This window comes from Octopus bimaculoides, chromosome 3 (genome assembly GCF_001194135.2).
Source record: "Octopus bimaculoides isolate UCB-OBI-ISO-001 chromosome 3, ASM119413v2, whole genome shotgun sequence".
Taxonomy (NCBI): domain Eukaryota; kingdom Metazoa; phylum Mollusca; class Cephalopoda; order Octopoda; family Octopodidae; genus Octopus; species Octopus bimaculoides.
In genome coordinates, this window is record NC_068983.1 from 88,521,396 (window position 1) to 88,532,407 (window position 11,012).

At 37.3% G+C, this 11,012-nt stretch overlaps 1 protein-coding gene across 2 annotated transcripts in view; it reads left to right on the top strand.

Moving 5' to 3' along the window:
• The window catches only part of LOC106881292 (tetratricopeptide repeat protein 16), a 138,491-nt gene that overhangs the window by 10,543 nt on the left and 116,936 nt on the right, over positions 1-11,012 (top strand). For both annotated transcript variants that reach the window (XM_052966285.1, XM_052966284.1), the window contains exons 3-4: positions 3,823-3,998; positions 6,784-7,119. In XM_052966285.1, the coding sequence (XP_052822245.1) occupies positions 3,823-3,998; positions 6,784-7,119 (512 nt within the window). The remainder of the gene's footprint in view (positions 1-3,822; positions 3,999-6,783; positions 7,120-11,012) is intronic.

Consider the following 11,012-nt stretch of genomic DNA (forward strand, 5'->3'; position numbering starts at 1 on the left):
TTGACACGTAATACTGAAATAGTGTAAGAGATAAGAGATTGCTCCGGGCTTGCATTAAGCAAGAAGTTGAAAATTTCTTTTGACCCATGACACTGCATGGACCCTAAGTAAGGTATGTGTAAAATTTGAATGAAATTTTCTGTGTTTTAGTGATGCATGTATACAGGCAGACAGGCAAACAGACAGACATTCTCAGTTTTATATATATAGATATATATTTATATTTAATGCCCTTTTTATTTGATTTTTATTGGTTTCAGTTTAATGTTAAATCTTTTGTTGCCTTTGTTCAATTTCAACATATGTTGTCAGTTTGTTTTAACCTGAAATAGCTAGTCTTGTTTTCCTGAGAACTTTTTCATGTTGTTTATTTCTGATTATCATTAGTCAGTGTTATTTCTTGGATAGTTACATAAAAGGATACAGTAAAGTGTAGTGTCATACAGTGCAGCTGTTTCTTTCAAGGACAAATGATCTGAACACAGCTGTCTACAAAAGTTTGATTAACCTCTCATCTGTGGCAATACAGTTTGAATATGATATAAGTAAATAAATATAGATTTATACATTGATAATTTTTAGAGGTGTTGTATAATGCATTGAATCAATTGACAATCATACTTTTTAACTCTAAAATAGTGGAATTTTAACTCAAAATATTCAAGGAATATATATACTTAGTCTACCACAGCTTCATGTGTGATCTGTCATTTGAAAGCAGTTTATCGTTCAGTCATCTGAATCCAGTATAGCATTCAGTCATCTGCATACAGTCTACTATTCAAGCATTTGAAAGCAGCTGAGCATTCAATTATTTGAATGTAATCCACAGCTCAATTATTTTAACTTTACTGCCTTAAATAATGATTTCTAACTTTGGCATAAACCCACAAAGTTTGAAGTAAATTTTGAAAGTAAAAGCCATTTCCATGGTGAAAGCTGAGGTGCAGCTCAGTAGAACATTAGATTCCAATCCTTGCTTCCACCTGAAATTTCATTTTGATTTCTACTACAGATTCAGCTATAAGAACATTGTCATTACCATAGAAGACTTCCCATAGGCAACCAGTCTTAAATTCCGTCCCTAACCGTAACTCTAACACTAACCCTAAACACTAACCCTAACCCTAAAACCATAACCCTGACAGTAAAACCCTAATCCTAACACTGTAGTGAAGATCGTGCGGGTGTTACGGAAAAGGCCAATCTTTGGTAAAGATCGCCGAAGACACTGTTTACGGAAAAGGCCGATATTTAGGAACTCGTACCGAAAGACTGCCGGGGATCAAGAACCAATCCTTGAGGAACTCCTACCCACACATTAAATTCATTGCTATACTCATTGCCAACTTTCACCTTACAATCAGCCTACCTGTACATGGTTTGAACAGCTTTCAACAACCACTCATCTACCCCTAGCTTCTGCATCACTCACCAGCTGAGGAAGCATGGTATTGGCCATATTTTTTGATATTCCCTATGGTGGCAAAAGTGTATTAATATTATTGTAACAATTGCAACTAAGGAAAATATTCATTACAATAAATAGTGTGAGAATGTGGGGATTAAGGAAATCCAGGCAGATACTTCAGTCAGCACTCCATGTGTAAAATGTGGTTAACAGAATGTCAGTGAGGAAAATCAGAATCCATATTCATTTAATCCACTAGATGCCATGCTGTGGGATTGAGCCCAAAATCAGCGTCACTGTGTGAGTGTTTAAGTTATTTGTTAATGTATACCCTAGCTCATTTTTCTTCTGTTTCTTCTTTTTTTTTCATGTGTAGAGACCAGTGAAATAAATATACCTTATTTGAAAAATAAGTTTTGGCCACACAAAGGGCATATGATTATAGAATATTGTGTCAATAATTTCCCTCCAATCCATGTTAGCAGAGAAATGTCAAATGTAAAAACAACGCCAACATGTGAAAAGAGACAGAGAGAGAGAAAAAGAGAGGGAAACACATAACAAACTTCCACACAGTTTTTGTCCACTAAATTCCAGCTAGAAAGTATTGATTCAGTCTGAGGTTGCAGTAGAAGACATTTTAACAAAGTACCACAGTTTGGTTGGACTCACAACTGTCTGGCAGTAAAGTGAATTTCTTAACCACATTCCTATAGCTGTGCCTATGTTAGAAACAATAATGATTACACTGTGTAACACAACTTTTGTCCTTGGGTAACAACTGTTATTTCTTATTTGCTTGCCCCTAGAAAGTATGAAAAATGGTTAATATTTCCTTTAGACTTTGTTTTTGTTACATTTATTCAAACCTCAAAGAATCCCTCTCAATACATTATGATTCTCCCCTACTACTCCTGTTCATGATCAGAGATGCACATATTGTCAGCCACTAAGAGACATGCTTAAGTGGTTCAGGTCAAGCAACTGACGATCAAGTCTATGATATTGAGCAGAATATTTACTCTAATGATATTTCTGCTTGAACGACTCAGCAATGTGAAATGTAATGGAAAATAGGTCAGTTTCAAATCATTGATGTCCAGGTCACAAATGCAAAGTTTGAAGGGAATAGTAGTCATTTCCTTTGATTTCTAGATAGAAGCAAATAGGAAATGATACTTACTGACCAAAGACAAAAAAAATAAACATTTTGTTATACTCTATATAATCTGCTTGTTCATTCGCCTGTTATATATTATTTAGTTAGAGAGGTGGAGATGGAGTAAGGGTGAGGAGTGAAGAAAGAAGAGAGGAAGAAGTAGAAAAAGCTGATTAGTATCAATACACTTGGGCTAAATGGTCACATGATCAGCTGAAGGTAGAGGTGAAAAATGAGAGAAAAAGGCAATGAGAGAAAAATGAGAGAGAGAGAAATCTTAAAGTGTGGTGGGATGGAGAAGGAATACTTATTACATGGTTAAAAAGTTAGCTGGGAAAGGTAGAAGAAGAGAGAGGGACAGTTATACTGAAAGAGACAGAGAGATAGGCAGATAGCACGGGTGGTGGTGGTGTGTTGATATTGAAAAGTATTTTTTATTGAACTAATTTTTTTTATGGTGACGATTCACATAAGTGCAATTTATTGTCTGCTTGCTTTAAAAATTGATATTTGTTTATAAGGGTTAATTTAGTCTAAACTCTGGATTCACAAGCAACACAGTTGCAAACTGCCCAAGAAAGGATGAGCAGAAATAGAGCACAGATCAGAGAGGAGATATAATAAAATGAGGCAAAAGACAAGACCAAAGGAGATGTGAGAAAATGAATGTAGACGAACGTCAAGAATATTTAAAGAAAGCTACACTATGAATGCAACAAAATACAAATCATCCTTTCTTTCATAAATAGGTCCTCTTAATTTTTTCCCTTCCATGGAATTTACACAGGTCCTACTAGTTATTATCATTATGCAAAATTATTATTCTGCAAATGATGGAACTGATTGAGTGAATGAGTTCACCAAGATCAACTTTATTTCATCTATCAGGGGTCAATAAAATTATTACTAGTCAGTCATTCAGATTGATTTAATCGATTATTCTCTGTCTCAAATTCTGTATTCATATACCTCTGTTAGAGATCATTATTATTTGAGTTCAAATCCTGCTAAAGTCAATGTTACCTTTCATATTTCAATAAAATGAGTATCACTCAAATACTGGGTGCATTATCATTATCATTATCAAATAACTGAATGTATTTCTTTAGATTTATCCATTTATTCCTTCCAAACCTTCCTTCTAATATAGTTATAGTTCATAAAGTTACGAATGGAATATAAAGATGTTGGGTGTGAAACATATAAACTGTCTCAACTAACTTTAGCATTTTATTCCTCTATTTGCAAACAGTTTGATGAATACGGCTCATTTGTAGAGGCAGAAAATGTGGACGAAGATACAAAAAGGGAATATCTAATTCACTGCGAAAGTATATTTGACTCACTAGTATGGGTCAGCAAAACACCTATCGTCAATAATTTTAACTTGCGGAGACAAAGCTTGATTGAATCAAGTATTGCTAAAGAGTAAGTTTGCCTCATCAACATCATAGTCACAATCTCATTATCATCAACATCATAATCATTGCAGTCATTGCTATCATCATCATCATCTTCATAACCATTTTTCCCTTACTTAGATCACACACATACACACACACACACACATACGTATCTGTTTTTTGTCTTATCTTTTCTTTTAAAGATTATGAAAATTGTTTCTATATTATTTTGCATTTGCAAGGGTAGCTACTTTGGGTAAACTGTTATTTCCCAGCCATAATCTAGTTGATATCTTTTGTTTTTTTTAAATATCTTCATTTTTGGATGGGATAAATTAATTTGAATTTTTCCTTTTCCTTTTATGAAAACTATCAAACTTAGCCCAAACACCCTGTATGTATGTATGTATGTATGTATGTATGTATGTATGTATGTATGTGTGTGTGTGTATGTGTGGAGGTGCAATGGCCCAGTTGTTAGGGCAGCGGACTCGCGGTCATAGGATCGCGGTTTCAATTCCCAGATCGGGCGTTGTGAGTGTTTATTGATCGAAAACACATAAAGCTCCACGAGGCTCCGGCAGGGGATGGTGGCGAACCCTGCTGTACTCTTCCACCACAACTTTCTCTCACTCTTTCTTCCTGTTTCTGTTGTACCTGTATTTCAAAGGGCCAGCCTTGTCACACTGAATATCCTCGAGAACTACGTTAAGGGTACACTTGTCTGTGGATTTCTCAGCCACTTGCACGTTAATTTCATGAGCAGGCTGTTCCGTTGATTGGATCGACTGGAACCTTCGACGTCGTAAGCGACAGAGTGCCAACAACAACATGTATGTATGTATGTATGTATAGTGAAAATTTAGATTTAAATTTAAAATTTAAACTGTGTTTTGAGTATATCCCACGTAGTATGCCAGCAAAGCACATTCACTGCTTATGGCTACCTTGTTCAGTCACAGTGATTGCATGATCGTCGCTGGATCTACACGAGGAATTCCTTAGTGCACATTGAGTATAGCAGAAACAATTGATACAGAAGATAGAGTATACTGGGTACTTTATTTATCACAACAATCATTTCAACACATCCACCACTGCTCCCTTGTAGAAATGAATTGTGGGGAAGAGAATCCTCAAGGACAGGTTGTGTGTAGGAGCATAGTCATAAATGACATGTCTTTAGGGTCTTGTTATTGTTTAGATGGATGGGTCTTCTCAAGTACTGCAAATAATCATCTCAGTCCTTTATCATCACTGTGAGGCTCAACATCTTGAAGTCATTTTTTCACTACTTTATCAAATGTCTTCCTGGGTTTCCCTCTTCTACTGCTTTCATTCTCATTTAGTAATCAGCACTTCTTTATGCAGCTGTCCTCATCCATATGCATCACATGTCTATACCAGTGCAGTTTTGTTTTTTGCACATTACATCTGATGCCACTCATGCCCAATATTTCTCTCAACACATTTGGACTTTGTCATACATTGACACTGGAATTATACCATATACATATTATATATACATATGTAGATATGCAATGTGTGGTTAAGAAGTTTGCTTCCCAACTACATGGTTTCAAGCTCAAGCCAATCAAAGCCTTGTAAGTGGGTTTGGTTGACAAAAACTGAAAACACCCCATCATATATATATATTTATACATGTGCGTGTCCTTGTCTTGACATTACACAACAAATACAAATGAGCATCACTATCAGCTAAAGGAAAAAGTACCTTGCTTGAAATCAGGTGAAGGCTAGCAACAAGTAGTACATCTATCTATGAAAATCTACCTCAAAGAATTCCATCTAACCCATGCAAACTGGAAAAGTATAGAAAAGTGGTTGTTAAATTAATAATAATGCTATCTATATATATATACCATCGTTATTTAAGGTCCATTATCCATGTTGGCATGGATTGGATGGTTTAACAGGAGCTGGCAAGCTGAAGAACCACCCAGGGTCTATTGTCTGCTTTGGCATGTTTTCTACAGCTGGATGTATATATATATATATATATATATATATATATATACAACAGGTTCCTTGTTTAAGTTGGTGAATGCTGCCATAATCCTTCATCGTTGGTGTTACAGGGAATTTTGTTGATCTCTCACTCAACTGAACCCCACACATAATAATCAAGGGGTTGCAGTCTGGGAAGTTAGGTGGACAGATGTTAGAGGTGATGTGGTCGCAGAAATTGTCTGACAGCCATGACTGGGTTTTCCTGCTTGTGTGGCATGATGCAATGCAGAGTCCTGTTGCCAGACACAGAGTCTTCCAGCAGCCACCCACTTGACCCAGGGCAGCACTACCTCCTCCAGGCACTTGATGTAGGCCTCTGTGTTGAGTCTGAGGCGGTGTAGGAAGATGAATGGAGGCATAACGTTGCCATCACTAGTGATCACTCCAAGCACAATGATGTTGACTGAATGTTTGATTTTTATCACTCTCGGTACATGTCCTCAGATCGACACCCAAACACTCTGAAATGTTCATATTGGAGCTTCTGGCATGAATGCCAAGTAATACAGCATGTCGTTTCCAAATTTCTGGCAGAGTGAATTGCATCAGGGTGCTGTTTTGCTCACAGACAGTGCCCAGCTGACCCTACTATACTGTGTAGGTGACAAAGCCAAAAAATAAAAACTATGTTTACTTGAAATTAAAAATATAAAATGGCAACAATTTACTCATTGCACCCTGTATATGTATGTTATAAGTAAAGAGACAGGTTCAAGATAAAATTGAATGTGACAAAAAAAACAAACACAATCCATTGATCTACTTTCTTTTACTTGCAGCATAATGTCAGCTAAGAATTACAAGTCAGAAAAGAACTACTCTGAGTGTTTGAAATCATTAAGCAAAGCAGTTATGATGGACTTCAATAACCCTTTCTACCTAGCTGACCGAGCAGAAGTCTATATCATTCTTGGAGATATTCAGTCTGCTGTGCAAAATTACAGCCGAGCTGTATTCCTCTACCAAAGCTCACCAGTCTTTAGATCTCGTTTAGCCAAACTTTACTGCTTTCAGGGACAAGCCTTTCTTGACTTCAGAATGTATCATCAAGCTTTTAAAGCTTTTCTCAAAGCTTCCAAGTGGGATCCTGAACAGTTAATATACAAAGCTAAAAGGTAAATTTTAAAAAAAAGCATATTTTTTAATTTTTCATCCCCCATGACCAAGCAGTTTGATAAAAAAAAAAAACTAACAGTATAAGCACCAGATTTAAAATAAGTACTGGGGTCAATTTGTTTGATTAAACTCTTGAAAGTGGTGCCCCAGCATAGCAGCAGTCCTGTGAGAACAATTTTATTGTTATTTGTTTGTCAAACTGCTATGTTCTGGAAAATAAATACATGCACATACATATACACCAGACTTCCATACAGTTTCCTGCCACCAAAATTCATTCTCAAGACATTAATAAACTTAAACTATAGTAGAAGACATTGGCCCAAGGTGCCACAAATGAGACTGAACCCAAAGCTATGTAGTTGCAAAGCAGATTTTTGTTAACCACATATTTATGCCTGGCAATATTACCTTATTTGGAAACAGATAAGAATTGGTGACAGGTTGTTGAAAATCTGCCTCAATAAACTCTGTCCAACCCATGCAAATATGGAGAGATGATGACAATAACAATGATGGAATTTTAGTAAAAAAAATCAAGTGGTAGTGGTTTCATACTGGCTTTTTGTCTTACTAGCCAACAACTATTTGACTAGGGCAAAGGTTCTCAACCCATTTTGGCCTTTGGAGTCACAAATGGCTCCCCTAGAAAATATTTTTATTTTTCAATAGACTACTTATTTTGATATCAGCAGATAATGATTAAAAAATAAAGGACGTCGTTTTGCATATGTGCTTGTACGCACTCTGGAATACAGATGTACAAATTGAAATGCAAGAAAACAAAATAATGAATTGAATGTTTGGTATTTCCACCACACGACACCTATGAGACCAATGTGTTGTCTATAAAAAGAGTGCTCTTTGGTACCAAGTAAATGCCAATGAAATCATTTCAAACCTTTCCGATTTCCTTTATCAAAACAGCTAGAACTTGTGCAACAATCTGACATTTAAGTTATTGTCACTCAGGAAGAGGATTTTTTTATGCTCAAGAAAGAGAGTATATTTGATAGAAATTGTTGAAATATATATGTACTTCATATGAGTAAAAAATTGTTGGGGATGGTATTCACTGTATTTGGATCTAGTTAGTTTGAGTAACAAAATCATCCCCCTTTCAAAATGATATTAAAAAATCTGAAAATTTGTCATATTAAACATTCATTTTTTATTCAGGATCTAGTTTGTTTCATTCACAAAATCTCCCTTTTTTTAAAAGGAAGTAAAAAATCTGAAAATTGGTTATCTTGATGCAGTTTTCCATGCTTATTCCTATGAAGCCATGAACTTCTGAAGAAAAATTTTGACACACACAAAGTTTGTTTTTTATAATTTGTGGTTTTAATATATGGACAGTCTGAATCTACCATTTCTTTCTCTATAATTTCCAAATAATTTTTTAAATACTTCAAAATCAAAATTGCGTAGATATGTGTGCCAGAAACAGTAGTTAAAAATTAAGGAAATAGATTTTTGGGAGATCTCTTATTATGACTAACTTTTATTCCATTATTCTAATATCTTCTGAAACTTATACATGTATAAATGCATACAGAAACATACAAATATAAACACACACACATACATTTTTACAGAGTTTGTTTTATATAAATCGAGTTCAAATTCCTCTGCTGACAGAATACAAAATCCAGAAGATGAATAGCTAAGGCTTTTACTTTCAACCTTTCATATACTCCTGTTTCAGCATTGATCATAATCCCTACCCCACCCCCGTCCATTCTTTATTATCTATCTATTTCTTTACCATGTAAACACCACCCGTTTTGATTTGTCTCCCTGTTTGTCTTAAATTCATGCATTCCTTTTAATTGCCACGCTTTATTTATTTATTTATTTTCTTTACTTTATTCAAATTTATCGTTCCTTAACTCATTCTCTCTAAATTTGTCTACCATAGTATAAAAGTACAGAAGTGGCTCTTACTTTAAACTTGCTGGCTCGTGGTATGCCTGCCCTCCCGCCCCCTCCACCAGTACCAGAAGTTCTTATCCCCCGTCATCCTTGGTTGTCTCCCACGTACACTTCTGAGGGCCTAATGCCATCCCCTCTCCTACCCAGGGTTTTAGTGATCATATAGCGCATAAAAATGGTGTAGTGTATGCAGGTTGTAGACATTGTTTATGAATTCTGCCAAATGCAAGCTTTCTTTTCAGGTACAGGACACTGCTTTCCCTCATCCCAGGGTCTCACAGGCCCACACCTCCCACACCATCAGAATTGGCACTCTCAACGTCGGCACACTGAAAGGTAGGTCTGGTGAGATTGTTGAGATGCTTGAATGGAGACGCTAGGTTCCTCACAGGCAAAGAACACAGGTACAAGATTTTCTGGGCAGGGTAATCGAGGTAGTCAGAGTATGTGACAGAGTACTTAAGATTGTCGACCCAACAGAGGGACCAGCTATCCGAATTGACAGTACCTTGGTAGATAAAGCAATTAAGAGTATGAAGACAGGGAAAGCACCTGGCCCATCAGGAATCACTGCAGAGATGCTCAAAATATCTGGTCACCCGTATAGTTAATCAGGTGATACATGGAGTCATACCCAATGACTGGTGTAGCAGCACCATAGTCAACTGCTACAAAGGTAAAGGTGATGCTTTAGACACAAACAATTACAGAGGTATCAAGTTGTTGGACCAGGTTATGAAGGTCACGGAGAGGGTCATAGCCCAACTAATTAGGGAGAGAATTAGTTTAGATGAGATGCAGTTTGGGTTCATTCCAGGGAAAAGCACCACTGATGCTATATTTCTGGTAAGACAGCTGCAGGCGAAATACCTAGCCAAAGATAAACCTCTGTACCTGGCTTTCGTTGACATGGAGAAAGCTTTTGACAGGGTTCTCCTATCACTTATCTGGTGGTCAATGAGGAAACTAGGGATACATGAATGGTTAGTGAGAGCTGTGCAAGCCATGTACAGGGACGCTGTCAGTAAGGTGAGAGTTGGCAATGAGTACAGTGAAGAATTCCGGGTAGAGATAGGGGTCCACCAAGGTTCAGTCCTCAGCCTCCTCCTACAATAACAGAGGAATTCAAGACCGGATGCCCCTGGGAGCTCCTCTATGCTTATGACCTTGCACTAATTGCTGAGTCACTATCTGAACTAGAGGAGAAGTTTCAGGTGTGGAAGCAAGGACTGGAATCGAAGGGCCTTAGAGTCAACCTAGCGAAAACCAAAGTCCTAATAAGTAGGAAGGTAGACAAAACACAAACCCCTTCAGGTAGATGCCCCTGCTTGATCTGTAGAAAAGGCGTAAGTAGAAACTCCATAAAATGTGCCCAGTGTAAGCTATGGACACACAAGAGGTGCAACAATCTCAAAGGAAGGCTAACTAGCAAGATAGTTTTTGTATGTGGCAGATGCTCTGGAGCAATAAACACTGAAAATGTGCAGAAAACAACCTTTGCTACACTCCAGGGAGATGTAGTTGATAGCTTCCACTACCTAGGTGACCAAGTTTGTAGTGGAGGAGGGTGCACTGAAAGTGTAGCTGCTAGAATAAGAATAGCCTGAGCAAAGTTTAGAGAGCTCTTACCTCTGCTGGTGACAAAGGGCCTCTCACTCAGAGTAAAAGGCAGACTGTATGATGCATGTGTATGAACAGCCATGCTACATGGCAGTGTAACATGGGCTGTGACTGCTGAGGACATGCGTAAGCTCGCAAGAAACAAAGCCAGTATGCACCGATGGATGTGTAATGTCAGTGTGCATACTCGACAGAGTGTAAGTACCTTGAGAGAAAAGTTGGACCTAAGAAGCATCAGTTGTGGTGTGCAAGAGAGATGATTGCGCTGGTATGGACATGTGGCAAGAATGGATGAGGATAGCTGTGTGAAAAAGTGCCACACCCTAGCAGTTGAGGG